The following is a 15,241-nucleotide window of genomic DNA, read 5'->3' as shown; positions in this document are numbered from 1 at the left end:
CTCTCTAAGCTTGTGAACTTAGTCTCCCACCGAGAGCAACCCTTTTATGTGATGCATGTCAGGTCACATACCGATTTGCCTGGGTTTATTGCGGAAGGCAATAGGCGTGCTGACGCCCTTGCCGCTCCTGTTCAAGCTGCCCCACTCCCTGATCTGTTCAGTCAGGCCAAGATCAGCCACCAGCAATTTCATCAGAACGCCCCTGGCCTTGTTCGACAATTCCATCTTACACGCGAACAGGCCAAGGCGATCGTGGCTACATGTCCTCAATGCCAGTCCCACCAGCTCCCAACAATACCCTTGGGAGCTAACCCCAGAGGTCTATCTAGTTGCGAGGTGTGGCAGATGGATGTTACCCACATCCCTGCCTTTGGCCGTCTGCAATTCGTACATGTCTCAGTAGATACCTTCTCCGGCGCAGTCTATGCCTCTGCCCACACAGGGGAAAAAGCAGCAGATTGTGAAAAACACCTAGTTCAAGCATTTGCTGTCCTGGGCATCCCCAAGGTCCTGAAAACAGACAATGGCCCGGCGTATAAATCCAGGGAGCTGCGAAGCTTCCTGCAACAATGGGGAATAGAGCATAAGACCGGCATCCCCTATTCCCCGACAGGCCAAGCCGTGGTAGAAAGGACCCACCAGAGCCTAAAGAGAGTTTTAGAACAACAGCGAGTGGCTGTGAAGGTGGAGTCCCCCCATATCCGTCTCGCGAAGGCGCTTTTTACCATTAACTTCCTAAACTGTTCTTTCGAAAATCTCAATCCGCCTATCGTGCGACATTTCGGGAGACATGAGCAGCTGCAGGCCAGGGTCAGGCCTCCTGTCCTGATTAAGGATCCGGAGACCTGGAAAACGGAGGGGCCTTTCGATCTAGTGACTTGGGGGAGGGGATACGCTTGCGTGTCCACCCCCTCAGGTCCGAGATGGATCCCCGCTAAGTGGGTCAAGCCCTTCCGCCCTGGGAAGACTCTGAGAGCAGAAAACGTAGAACAGGTCACGGAGGCATGTTGGCGGCGGCGGCGGAAGCTCCCAGGGATGGAGCCACTCCCAGTTTAACCCTCTCCCTGCCCCGGGCAGGACCTGATTCAGAGTCATTCCTTATGTCTGTCTCTTGTTTGTTTTTGGTTTTCCCCCAATGGACAGTGTTTGCCCTTACAGTTCTTTTATTTTTAAACGAAAAAGGGGGAGATGTTGTGGTGTGTTTTATGCTTGTTCAGTTTTCCCTCCATTGTTCTCTCAGAAAGTCCTGTCCTGTTAGCAGTTTGTGTCAATCCCCAAACCCCTCCCCAGTTGTCTTGGTTACCAAATGTATCTTTCTTGTTCCCCACCCCTGGCAGCCTGCCTGTCACTCGACACCCCCTGCCTCTTTTTCTAGAGAGTTCGGGCCAGGGTGTCGAGTGATTGGGTTAGGGGCCAGGGTCCCTCCCGCAACTGTGTTTGATGGGTTCTCCGATCATGCCAATCCTTAATGTATCCCTCTCTGATTTGCTATCTTTCACCCCTCCCACCCTCCGTAAAACCGAGGCTTTTTCCCTGCCTCGGGGCTCTCAGCTTCTTCCACCGAACATGCACGTTTCCCTACCAATAAAACCACCCCCCCGAAGAAACTGAGGGTCGCCTCTTCATTTCATCCTGCGACTTCGGAGCTCTTTACTGCGGCCACACGTCCGCAAGGCTTGACATCGCCTTGGGCACAAAGCCCTGACTCCGGGTTGGGGAAGTGCCTTACTGGCTGGAGGTTGGCTGGACACTTATCTAGCCTGGGCGTTTCACTTTTCACCGGCCACTGCTCCATCTAGCTAATGAGATTTTCCCCTTACATCACTGTCAAGAGCTGTCCATATCTGATCCCTTAGAAAAGTATTAAACAACTTTTGCTGGCTTTTGCAAGACTGAGCACCTCCCCAAGTAAATAAACAAGCATCAGAATAAGCAGGGACACCTCTGTGATCAAATCTGCCAGTGTGAAAACCAAGTTCATACATTTCAAACATGTTCTCAAACCTTGCCCTAAAACACCAATAATTCATTACTCTAAATCCAGATATGAAATGCCAATACACAGGAAAATAGGCTTGCACTTACCATCAAGATAGATGTCACTTCCCAGCTCAGAATCAACCCAAAACATGGAGGCCACAGCTCCTAAGAAGTGTAGTAAATATACAGTTGCAAAATTGAGATTTTTCCAGTAAACTACCAACACTGAGGTATTTCATAGAAAAACTCTATTTGCAGTGCTAACAATAAGATCAGTGACTAAAGTCATTCCAACACCTAAAACTGTCCACCTGAAGTGATATGATGCAGTCCTTCAAACACCACTCTGTATCAGACCCAAATACGTGTCAGCTGTTCTAGTGCTTACTCAGGCAAGATATAGCAGGGACCACAACATGAAATCGTTTTCTGGTATCTATTGATTTTTTTCCAAAAAGCTCAATAGTTTTCCAATTTGACTCAAACAGAATTTGTGTGTAACAGAGGCAAAATCAATGTCCTGTCTTTTGAAGAAAATTACTTTATAATGACAACTATTTAGCTTTGAGCTGGAAAGCACCAGTCTCCTAAAGGGGAAACAATTGAATTTCTGATAAGAATTTCCTTCCCTCTCCATCTACAACAGATTTTTAATGTGGATGGTTTAGAGAAAACTGTTTTGGATAGCTAACGTGAGATAAAGTTTAAACACCTTTCTCCTAACATGAGATCAAGTTTAAACACCTTTTTTATAATAAATACTACTAAAGAGCACAGAAGGATTTTGTAAAATCTCTTATTGCTCTTTAAGAAGAACGTACTAGTCTGTTTCACAGTATATTTTACAACTTCACAAAATATAAGGCCTATCACAACCAGTGTAACGATACAACAGATGCTAACTATTTAGATTTAAAAGGAGGAATGTAGAACATCAAAAGCATATTGAAAACTACTAGTTTTAGAGTATGCTTCTCTTTGCTAAGCCCAGTGTCTTCTCTAAATGGAAATATATTTTAGCTGGATTTCTACTAAGCTTTAGATTCAATTTAAACTAAGGTCAGCAAACAGAGCTCAACCAAAGAAGACAATGTCATATCTGCACCTTGAATCAATTCACTGGAGTTTGTACCACCACCAAAGCATAGGCACCTGACAATTCACCACGTTAATATTACAACTGTCAAAGTGAACTAACTGGTGAGCAAATAAGCACTTCATAAAAACAGAATAATTATCATGGTTATGAAAATTGTAATGTGAACTACCTGGATCTGCCAAACCAGTTGTTTCTAACAATATATAGTCAAATTTTCCTCTCCTTTGCATCAGGTTCTCAATTGCTTTCACCCCATTGTCCCTGTAAGAAGAAACAATTAAACCTGAGAACAGAGAAAACAAGCTAAAGCATGTATTTAAATGTATCTTCTGATGCAGAACACAGTGTCAGTATCATCAAAGCAAAAGTTCTGAGACAGGACATTTGCAGACTTACAGTCTGCAACAAAAATTTAGTTATCTGCTGGCACATTATTAGGCAAATTTTAGTTTTCTCCTTCATTTAAGTCTAAAAATAGCATTTGCCTAACCCACCAGGTTTGTTTTCAAACACTGAACAACCTGTAAAGGACAGTAGGGCTGTGTAGATATGGAACTATTTGGTTTGGCAGCTGATATTACAGAAATAAGGGGTGAGGTAGAAGTGAAGCATGCTGCCCTGCCTTTCTACCTCACCTACACCAAGATTACTGTGCCATTTACTTAAATTAGAGCTGATGAAGTCAGCCTAAAGCAGAAATGTATAGCATTTTTTAAAGAAATCATTGTATATAAAACACAGCAGCATATAAAACAGCATATAAAAACAATAAAACAACCAATGTATATAAAACTTTTATGCTTCTCTTAAGACAGCATTCCTTACATCCCAGAACAACAGAATCCAATAAGATTCTCTGTTTTCCACTTACTACCTATTACTATTTAAGGCATAAGACCAGTTCTCCCAAATTTTTAGGGCAAACAGGCCATGACCCTTGTTTACAAACTTAGCACAAACAATTCAGCATTGCAACAAACAGGGAATGTCAAGGGAAAATGTCAAGGGAACAAATACTCTCTTGCTTTTTACCATGACCATCAGCTTACAGATTTGGATACTGTGTTTCATTAGGTCACAGAAGGTTTTCCATTCATCCTTTTTGATGAATACTATATTGAAGTAGTAACCAATGTACAAAGAAAGAAGCAGACTCAGCGTTTTGTGGGGAAATTGGGAAACCTGAGTCCTAGTTCCAGCCTATCTGAATCTTCAGCTCTCTACATGAAAGCACATTATACTAACAATAGAGGGAAAGATCCCTACTCTACAACATCCCCATGCTGTATAAGCTGGTATTTAGATTACTTTTCTGAAAGACACCAAGTCCAAATCCAGCAAGACAGCAATAGGAAATAAATTTCTACCTCCCAAATTCCAATTGTTTCATCCAACAAAAGAAGTCTCAATCAATTCTACCATCAGTTTCAGGAATCAAATCCTGGATGTCTTCTCCCTTCCTCAATTCCCCACAATATCCACTGGAAGAACTTGCACAGAACTTGTACTCACTTTACTGAACAGCACAAGCAGCCATTTCTGAGCTCCAGCCATTCTTCATAGAGTTCTCCCCCTTGACTGATTGCCAGAGATTTCTCCAAGGCACTTCCTGAAAATATAAGTAGTACTATATTTTTAATCTACAATCTTGCATGACAATGCCTGTAAGAGAGAAATATGTGGATTACATTCTTTTCTTCTGAGACCACGTTTCTGACATGTTCTCAAGAAATTTGTATTTTCTATTTTATGAGAAATTTAAAAGCCAAGACAAAGCTCATTCCACAAAGATCAAACCCCACTGGATGATGGTACATCATAAGTGCCACAAACTTTGCTAAAAGAAAGGGACACCAGCCTGTGCCTCCCTGTCAAATAAAGGCTCTGTGTGTACATTTTCTTTTAGGCTCTGTGAACAGAAAAGCTACACACATCTTTATTGATGAAAACAAACAGAGAGCCCCCCACCAACACAGTATAAACTGTAAACAATGTAAGCTTCTGACTATGGTACAGATATGAAATTACAGCTAGAGCAATTAAAAGTTCTGAAAGCAAAGAGTTCAAAGAACCACAGCCATCAAGCACACATCTCCCCATTTTCTTGGTCCATGATAATTTGCGATTTGCAAATAGCTGAGGGGAAAGGAAATTTAAAAAAATATCATCTACCAACATATTATTTCAATTTCCATTTGCTTGAAACTGAGTTAGACAAATGGTGGTATAGCACTTCCAACAGGGTGATGTATTTATTTACTTTACTCTGAGGGCCTACATTTATGTGCAAAATAGATTAATGCACGTCAGTATTTTATGAAAACCAGGAAAAAGACTTTCTGCCCTTCTGAAGACTATGAGGTATGTTAATAATTTCAGTAATGGATTTAAAGTTACAACAGTCTCAGTTTCCAGTAGTTTTATGTACTTGTCATTTTGTGGCAAAAAGAAAGATTTCTGCACGTTTACATACCTTCTCCAAATTCATTCAGAATAACTGCTATTCTTTTATTATGCTGTTCTGTCAGTATGTAATTTAGAAGAGTTGTTTTTCCAGCTCCTAGAACACAGACCATATTTCTATTAAAATGTTAAAAAAAACACGTAACATTTCAAATAAAAGCTAAATACTGTTATGCATGCACACTTTCAGCAATTCTCTTCTAAATAGAAGTTTTCATTCTTATGTCCTACATTCTGTTCTAATGATGTAGAATTAATTTGTAGATATATTTCAACTCATAGAACTATCAGGACATTAAATTGCAGCCTTAAATAACTCACAGTTTTCCCACTCATTAAGTGTCAGTACTTGATAAACTTACAAGCTCCCTACTAGCTGGGCAGATTTCTCCTACGACACTAACTTTTATGCTTCTTTTAACAGAAGGCACACTTAATCTTCTCCCTCTTTACTGCCTCTTCTGACCCGTTCTGCCATGAGTAACCACGATGTGCTACTAACTGCCTTTAAACGGGGTATTGTTATAAAACGTGTTACAAAACGTGTTCTGAGGGGCTTTAGCAGCAGTTTCATCCCATGCACAAGATCACAGAATTGTCAAGGCTGGAGGGAATCTCTGGAGATCATCCAGCCCAAAGCAGGTGACCACTACAACTAGGGAACCTTCCTTACTTGTCCTTAAGAGATTTTTCTTTGCAACAGTGTGATGCAGTACAAAGTTACAATTTTCAGCACAGTGACTGAGATGCTAAATTTAACCAGATTCTTGCAGTCCATAACTGCGTGTATCACGGGAAAAACGCCGAACCTCACATTTTTCAGACTGCAACACAGTCTGCATTTAACTGAGCCAAATGTGTTGCACTATTCTGACGCTAAGTGACCAAGAGCCATTTGTCAATCGTGACCTGCACGAGGCGGCTCCTGAAAGCAGGGTGGTGGAAGCAGCAACCCTTTAGGTGCTTACACCTCTCCTCAGAGTGGCCCTGCAAACTCACGGGAGCGGCCGGAGGGCCCCGCGCTGCTCACCCGGCCCGTGGGGTGCAGGCCCCCGCCCGCCCGGCAGCCCTGGCTCCGCGCTGCTCACCCGGCCCGCCCGGGCCTTCCCTGCCCGCACGCAGTCCCTGCCGAGCGTCGCTCCCGCTCCTCACCCAAATACCCCGTGATGATCGTCACGGGGATCTTCCTGTCGGGGCCGGCATCGGCCAGCTCCGCGCCGCCGGCGCCGATCGGGACCAGGTCTGGGCAGTCCTCGTCCTCCATAAGCGTGGACGGCCCCGGCCCAGCCACCCCCACCTCCGGCGCCCCCTGCCGTCACACTCCTGACGTCGCTCGGGTGGGGTCACCGGAGTGACGTCACCGGGTGGCGTCACGGCCCGCCGCGCCTCGGCCCCAAGGGCACCTCCCCCGCGCGGGGGCTCTGCGCAGGCGCAGCTCGGGGAGCCGGGCGGGGCGGGGTGCTCTCCGTGAAGGGAATGTTGGTCCGCGGGGTCGCGGTGGTGTGTGTCTGCGGCGGCGCCCTGCTCCAGCAGGGACAGCGCAGGGTACATGGTACAGGCGTGTGTCAGGCCGTTCTTGAACATCTCCAGTGTGGGAGACTCGGCATCCGCTCGGGGCAGTCTGTTCCAGTGCTCAGTCACGTCCACAGTAAAAGTTCTTCCCACGTTCAGGTGGAACTTTATCCACTTCTGCCTGTTGCCTCTTGTCCTATAGCCTGGCGCTGCTGAGAGGAGCCTGGCTCCACCGTCTCACACCCTCTTTCAGACGCTGTTAGACACCGATGACGTCCTCTCTTCTCAAGGGGGTGTTTCTTCTTCTTGAGTGTGAACAGGCCCAGCTCCCTCAGCCTTTCTTTGTAAGAGAAACGCTGTCCTTTACTCACACCTCTCTTGCTCTCCGTTGGACCCAGGAGCTCCAGCAGCTCCATGTCTCTCGTGTCCCGAGGAGCCCAGAACTGGACCCAGCACTGCAGGTATAGCCTCAGCAGGGCTGAGTACAGGGGCAGGATCACCTTCCATGACCTGCTGGCAGTGCTCTTCCTAATGCCCCCCAGGATACCATTGGCATTCTTGGTGGTCAGAAGGACACTGCTGGCTCATGGACAGCATGTTGTCCACCAGGACCGCCAGGTCCTTCTCAGCAGAGCTGCTCCCCAGCCTGGTTCGGACACACCGGAGCGCTGAAGGAGCCCCAGTGTGAATAACAAACACGGTGCAGAGTGCATGTGCTGTCATCCATCTATAATCAAATAACCAGCAAGATGAATGTTGGCTTTCTCTGCTCTCCATTAGGGACTGTGAGGGGGCACATACCATGTGTAAGACACAACTACAGTTAATTTTAACAGTGTCATGTGCTCCCCAGCTTTTTGTAGGCCAGAGGTTTAGCAAATAGGTAAGACATTTCTCCATGTCAGAAGGTGTAAATGTAACAGCACTAGGGAGGCACACTGAAGGGATTGTCCTGATGCATGCTGATACATTCACATGCCCAAAACCCAGGTGGGGTTCTCTGCTCTCAAAATAAGGTTCAGTAGCACTAGTTGGAGTACTGTTATGGTAAAATATACTGGGCTTCATCTTTGTACATCTTGTATGTCATGTATGGTACTGGTAATAAATGTACTTGTTACTTATTTTTGACTCTTCCTATACTTGTGTAGGTTAAAATATTTAATACTCATAATATTTGATAATATTCCACTCTAAATAGTTGGCATCTCCTTTAGTCACTCTAATTTTAACAAGCATGTGAAATGCTTGTTAAAATTAGAGTGACTAAGAAATGATAAAATAATTCATTTAATCCATTGATTCAGCTTGTCCTTGGAGATACAACCATATTTATTCCAACAATAAATTCCAACAGCACATACACACTGTTGATTTCTAGAATTTTAAAAGCAATGCATTATACAGTGCATCTTTTTGCATTCTTGTTTCAGTAATTCATATTACCTTGTATGATGCATCCTATTTTAGAGGAAAAATCTGATCAGCCTTTCAAAGCTGTATCTGGTAGAACCCTGCCTGGTGGTAGATGTTTTTGCTGTCCTGGGACTGCACAGCTTTATAAAATTTTGTTATTAAAGCATTGATTAAAAAAAAATTACAAGATTGTGTAAAAGAGGAGACTGTCAAAAAGGCATTGGGAATTAGCAGTTTTGCATTGCAGCACATACTAAAACATGGACGTAAGTTGTCTTTCAAAATGAGAGTATTTGTAATACTGAAATTTCAGTTACATGTCAGTGAGATATTTGGTATGGGGAAAGAAAGATGATTAAATCATGGTTCCTTATGTGGTTCTGCTTTTCATCAGCTCACATGACACTGCTTATTATTTTTTTCTTTTGAACAAAATTACCTAAAACAAATACTATGGTTTCTGGGCTTCCTTTTGGTTTCTTTAAAGTTTATATTCAAATACTAGAATTTTGCTATAAGTGTTAGCTGTTCTTTCTTTTCTGCTGAACCACGTAATGAAGTCTACTTTGTAAAAACAGATGTAAAACCTGTATATTTTAGTGTGGTGACAGCCAAATGAGCATTGCAAACTTAAATCTGGGTGGCACAGTTGAAGCATTTTATTCTAAGATATTTATAGACAAAACATGCAACATCAGAAAGCAGTAAAGTGTTGCTGGGTACCAGGAAGTTGTGTTTAATTATTACTTTAGTTGACTTTACTTGAAATAACTTACTCCCTTTCCTAGTGCTGGAGCTCTCAATGCAAGCCAAGCCATTTTAATGATGGACCATAGACTGATTTTAATGATTAAGGCTTTAGTGGAGAATTAGGGAAGAAGGCTGTAACAGGAAAATAAGGAAGAGCATTGCAACTTTTAAATTCCTGATCCAGTAGCAAGGGGAGCATGATCTGAGCAAAACAGCAGGAGAAGAAAATCATTGGTATTTCAATATTATGTTGAATATGAGTCTTAAAGCACAATAGCCCTGTGAGGTTCCTGCATGGTACTACTAATTAGTATAGCACAATATAGTTCTGCAGCTCAGAAAAAGGAATTGCAAATTCATACAATGATACCAGTTAACCTGCAAAACAATAAGGAAATGGATATTAAGTTCAGTTTTGTGATCTCAAAATATAAGTTAGTAGGCAGATGCATAACTTTAGTCAGTATGATTTACATATTCCCCAGGGTACATTTACTTCTTTCTTGTCTGTTACCTATTAAATTATTCCTATATTAAGTTATTTTTATTTTCTTATCTGTACTTGCATTGACAGTTTCTCCTTACAAGACGACGTTATCTTTCTTTGAAGAATGCAGATTACTCACATGTCATTTAAGAGAAAGAAGATCTTACTTCAGCCAGTGCATCTGCTTTTTAACACTGCTACTTTTTATGGCTTATGTTCTCAATATGCTGTTATAATCTGAAACTTAGTGAAACTAGGAACATTAGAAAAAAGGTATGGTTTGCAATCAGAATTTAAATATCAGCCTCATCGAGCAAGTTGCCTTGTTGTATGTAAGAAAATTATGTCAGCAAGAGAAAATTTTGTTCACTGTGAAAGTGAGCGAACATTTCTGTTTGAGAAACTCAGATGTGAATTCGGCTAGTAGAATTTGTATTCCTCCAGAAGAATTTGCACAGAAAAGTGGAAAAAGAGGATATGCTTTTACATAGTCTGGTTTTCTTCTTTTAGACTCCAGGGTTTCATAAAAAAAAAAAAAAAGCTACAAAGTGATCTAAGTTCCCTTTCTTCTGCTTCACCAACACAAAACTCAATCTTAAACCTAGGAGTAACTTTAAATTTATTTTTAAGGGAGTTCAGTATTTCATTGTCAATCTATTTAAAACATTAATAGAAATAATGGAAAATAACACTCATTTTTCTGAGGTTTAGTCTACTAAATTTCATATAACATTTTTTGTTTAAAGCACTTTTGACTAAATTACTTAGATTTTACTGGATGCAGTTGAGATCTGTGACAGAAAAACCACTGAACTTGATGGCATGTCAGCTTCCTTTAAGGAAGGAGTGTCTGCCTGCACTGGCTACATTACACTCTTCTGATACAGTACGAAGGTGTAATATGAGCAAATATTAACAGAAATTGTGTGTTCCTGGCAGGTTGCAAACTGAGGCCATCACAGTTTTCCTCTTGGTGTGGAGCACCAGATATTTGATGGGGTCATCAAATCACATTAATTAATTAACAAATTCACCATACCACTGGTGTTTTTTGCCAAGGATGCAAACTTAACATTATAGAAGATATTGAGAAAACTCCCATGTATCTAACTCAATTGCTGGTCAATCAGTGTTGTTGTTCTATTTCTAGAGTCCCTCCCATATTGTTGTTGTCAGATTTCTAAAGTCCATACCTCCTTGGTGTGTTCTCGTGGCCGCAGATCCTCACAGCACAGACTCCTTCTTCATGCTGTTCTCTCTCAGTTCAGGGCTCCTTCAAGGCTCTCCCTGACTGGCTGACCCACCCCCTTTTATCCCAGTTATCTTCATTGGTCACAGCTGCAGCCCAATTAAGGACATTGCAGCTGCAGCCCATCAAGGGCAACCGGGACCTCCCGTGGCAAAGCCTATATACAGGTATTCAAGTACAGATATTCAAGTACAATACATTTCCTCTACTATAAATCAGCAAAGGTACATCCTCTACAAATAAGCAGATGACACTTACACAGGGCTTTGTTGGGATATAGGCCATGCTTGTGCTGGGATACGAAGTTGTGTTTAGCAATGTTCATGGTGCCTTGATAATCATGCAGTAGCATTCCTTGCAGGGATACTGCTACCAGTGAAGAAGAAAAAAGATGTTTGGAAATGTATGCCTTACAGGAAAAAAAAAATTCCTTGGTAGGTGACATGTGGACATGCCAGCATGCCAATCATCGTTTCTTCCAGCGTTTCTTTAATCCCAGCCTGCAAACTCCTTCAAAACAATTTGCAGCAGTATCCATTCTTCCCAGGCACCTATACAGAACCAGTGCTGACATTACCACCACTCAGCTGTCCTTTGTGGCTGGGCCTGCCTCTCCTTAGCCTGCCCAATTAGCCTGTTCTTTGTGGCTGGGCCTGCTTCTCCTTAGCCTGCCCAGTTACAGCACCCAACCAGCCATGGACCCAACACCTCCCAGTGCGGTGCAGGAGGAAGACCAAGTTACAGTGAGAGCATTTGAAACCCAAGAAAAATTACAGGAAAACATAAGTTATGACTGATTCTAGGGTTGAGGTAGTGAAGCAACGATTAGAACTACCACTTGGGATGTATGTGTGTGTGACAGAAGGATGGGGATAAGGAATGGGGAATGCAAGTGTGGTTTCCATTGTATCTAATACAACACCTAATAGCAGCTACTGACACCCAAGAAAGATAGGCTTGGAACACAATAATCTGTTCTGAATTGCACTGTTTTCTTTAATTTTGATTTTTTGATGCCTTCACTGGAACCTGTTTTGATGATTTTTTTTTAATCCTCTGACTGGGAAGATCTTTTTCTACTTCATATTATAAAGGAGTGTTTAGACTTCATTATCTTGCATTGGTAGGTTGGTTTGTTGCAAGAATTTAAACAGTAGTATTGGTTAATCAAAAAACTGGAGCACTCACTCATACTGACCATATTGAATTGGATAAGATAGCTTAAAAATATCACTTCACCAGCTTCTCATCTGGTAGTGCTCCAATGAGTTAAACCCATGTAAACTTTCTTAATAAAAGTCCATATTTTTTCTCTTTTTCCCTTCAAAAAAGGCAATGTAACTGCTGACATAATAGATGAAATAAGTATTTGATGAGTTTTACTGCTCCTATGCCACAGTGGGGTTCCAATAATTCAGTTCATCATAAATTATCTAAGTGTTTGTTCTGTATCTGCTGAATATATATGCTGCTTTTGACTGGTTTGGCTGGCTTTTAGTAGAATAAATTTTCTTCATGGTAGTTGGTATGGGGCTGTATTTTGGATTTTGCTGGAAGAAGTGTTGATAACACAGAACATTCTTGTTATTGCTGAGCTGCACTTGCGTAGCATCAGGGCCTTTTCTGCCTCTCACCCCAAACCAGCAGTGAGGAGGCTGGGGGGTGCATGGAGTTGTGAGGGGACACAGCCAGGACAGCTGACCCCAAAAGACCACAGGAATATCCCAGACCACATGGCATCATGCTCAGCATAGAAAGCTGGAGGGAAGAAGAAAGAAGGGGGGCCTTTCAGACTGATGAAATTTGCCTCCCCAAGTCACATTACCCCTGCTGGAGCCCTGTTTTCCTGGACATGGCTGAACAGCCACCTGCCTATGGGAAAGAAACAGTGACTGAATTCCTTGTTTTGCTTTGCTTGTGTGCACAGCCTTTGTTTTCCCTATTAAACCAGCTTTGTCTAGATCTACAAGTTTTCTCACTTTTATCCTTCCAATTCTGTCTTCCCTATCCCACTGGATCAGAGTGTGATGCATAGTTGCCAGCTGGGGTTAAACCATGATAGCACCCTCTCTCTCAATGTATATACATACTAGCGAGAACTTTAAAGTTTTGGAAACTTTAATTGTGTGCGTCTCCTCAGGAATTTTTTCCTGCATGTGGCAAAATATTTTAGAGCAATCCTTTTGTCCATGCTTACCAAGAATATATGAAGCTGCAAAATAAACCGTTGTATCATTAATAAATGGATGTATTTGTGCACATTGGTACATTGCTCATTTGTGCTGCATTTCTCCTAGCTCTATTTCTATAGCAAAATTTAACAATCAAGAAAGGCCCCTACTTCACGCCACATGAGCCATTAAAATGAAGCCTGGACTCTTTTTGTAGCTTCAATGAGGTAGTGTCTTGCCAGACGCAGTATCTATGGCATTCAAACATTTTCTTGTCACCAATACATGTTGAACTACAGCTACATATCAGTAATTTGTAACTAAGTGATATTTAAGTTCAAGTTACATGTAGGTAAGTGGCTTTAGCTTTATCTTGGTGAGGTAAAGACAGGATGGGTGTGGTGTGTAAGTTCCAAGCAATAAAGTGTCCAATTTATTCTTCCCAAAGCAAATAATTGTTAGGTAACAACATCCTATTAATAATAGATTTTAATATTTTCACTCATAAGTTTCTCTGAACCATTTCAGGTCTTGTTCTGCTGTAGATCCTTATGGGTTTTTTTCCAAAACATGTTTCAGTTTTTAAATTTTTATTTCCCTCTGTTTTCTTTTTCTTAAACTTCTTTGGCATTTCTACATTTCCCTAGGGGCCCTTAGCCAGAGGTTAACCTAGAGATTAACATTCATATTTGAGACCATACATATTTAACAGTACTCTAAAGAATGGTGAATCCTACAGAGAAAAAGATAATTTTTAGTAGAACAATTTTAGGCCCTCACTGTTTGACAATCTTCTGTTTCATGCCTCATATCCCACTGTTTTCCTCTAGACTCCCTCCAGGTTACTGGGAATGGAAAGATAAGCTATGACTGCCTTCAGTGGGTGAATCCTAATGTTGTTGCCTTCAAAGCACAGATTTAATAAAAACAAGACAATCTAAAACTGAACTGGCTCTACTACCTCAAAATTCATCTGTAGAAACCATGTTTGGCTTTTGTTTCCCCTTTCAAATGAAGGGTGAGTTCTCCTTATCTGCAGAAGCAGTGAAAACTACATCAAGGCAGAAAGAAAAATACTAGTCAGGAAACATAATTTTGTTACACAACCACAAGATACTTAATAAAAATGGCCTTTTAAAGAAGCTGAGCAGTAAGTACTGGTGAATAGAACAACATAACAGCAGTGCCAAGCTTTGTGCCAAGCTGATCTGCTATCTGGTGTTGGTACCTGTGAGTTTTTCTTACACACACGGTTTAGATGTAAGAGAAACACAGATCTAGGTGCACAGGTGTACTGGCAAAATATTGTCCCAAGTAAAGAGTTGGCATGTATTTTCGTCTCATAACTTGATGTCCCTAGTTGCCCGGACAGATCCATCCATGCTCTAGTGGGGCCGAAGGAAGGTCCGTGACTATCTCTGATCCCTGTGGGGCAGTGGGCGCGGCTCTGCCCTGCTCCAAGCAGCCCTACCCCGGCCTGCTCCGCCCGATCCTGCCCGGCCCGGCCCGGCGGCCCCGCCTGCCGCGCCTGGCAGCTCGGGCTGGATCCTCGGTGCCCGGGGCCGGCGCGGCTGCGGCGGTGGCCAGCGGTGCGCGGCGGTGCCCGCTGCTTCCCCGCCCGGCCCCGCAGGGCAGCGCCGGACCCCCGGCGGGTGTGCATGTGTGTGTGGGGTGTGGTGGGGCGGAGACGGAGGTGTCTGACAGTCGCACCGCGGTTTCCAAAAGAAAAAGGGTCGTGAGGGATGCGCACGGATTCCCGCAACTGTGCGCGTTCAGATAGATGTACACGGTGCCTTCCGTTCCTATCCGTGCCTAAGCGCTTGCCTTCCCCTCTGCTTCCCCCCAGAATGCTCCCAGGGGGCTCGGGGTTAGCCTCTGTAAAAGAGGGAGGGGAATTCCTGCTCTCCCCAGTGCCTGTGGGCGCCCTGGCCGAGGAGGACAGCTGGTGGAAGCCGCCGGGAAGGCGCAGGACGCCCGGGACGCCGCGCTGGACGCTGCCGGCGGTGGGGAACACGGGGCAGGGTGAGCAGCCTGCTGTGCACTAGGGCAGATCCCTCCCACTCCGGCCAATTTCAGTGAGGAAGGTAAAATGCGGAAGTTGCCACCCAGAACTG

General features: G+C 43.2%; 1 protein-coding gene across 3 annotated transcripts in view; it reads right to left on the bottom strand.

The window, feature by feature from the left end:
* Positions 1-6,897, bottom strand: part of LOC139589078 (zinc-regulated GTPase metalloprotein activator 1A-like) — a 28,985-nt gene extending 22,088 nt beyond the window's left edge. Inside the window, exons 1-5 of one of the 3 annotated variants that reach the window (XR_011678931.1) lie at positions 6,695-6,896; positions 5,553-5,639; positions 4,592-4,688; positions 3,249-3,340; positions 2,086-2,145 (exon numbers count right to left, since the gene is read on the bottom strand). Coding sequence is in view for 2 of the 3 variants with exons in the window: in XM_071425154.1 (XP_071281255.1) it covers positions 2,086-2,145; positions 3,249-3,340; positions 4,592-4,688; positions 5,553-5,639; positions 6,695-6,806 (448 nt within the window). In the remaining variant the exon portion in view is untranslated. Of the gene's footprint in view, positions 1-2,085; positions 2,146-3,248; positions 3,341-4,591; positions 4,689-5,552; positions 5,640-6,694 lie in introns of all 3 variants that reach the window. The other 2 variants (XM_071425154.1, XM_071425153.1) reach the window with 2 other exon arrangements.
* Positions 6,898-15,241: the final 8,344 nt, after the last annotated feature.

Source organism: Agelaius tricolor, unplaced genomic scaffold, assembly GCF_023055355.1.
Source record: "Agelaius tricolor isolate 1412-34295 unplaced genomic scaffold, bAgeTri1.0.p SCAF_4, whole genome shotgun sequence".
In the NCBI taxonomy this organism is placed as follows: Eukaryota; Metazoa; Chordata; class Aves; order Passeriformes; family Icteridae; genus Agelaius; species Agelaius tricolor.
Note: the sequence above shows the minus strand (reverse complement) of the source record. Positions and strands in the feature narration are given on the sequence as shown.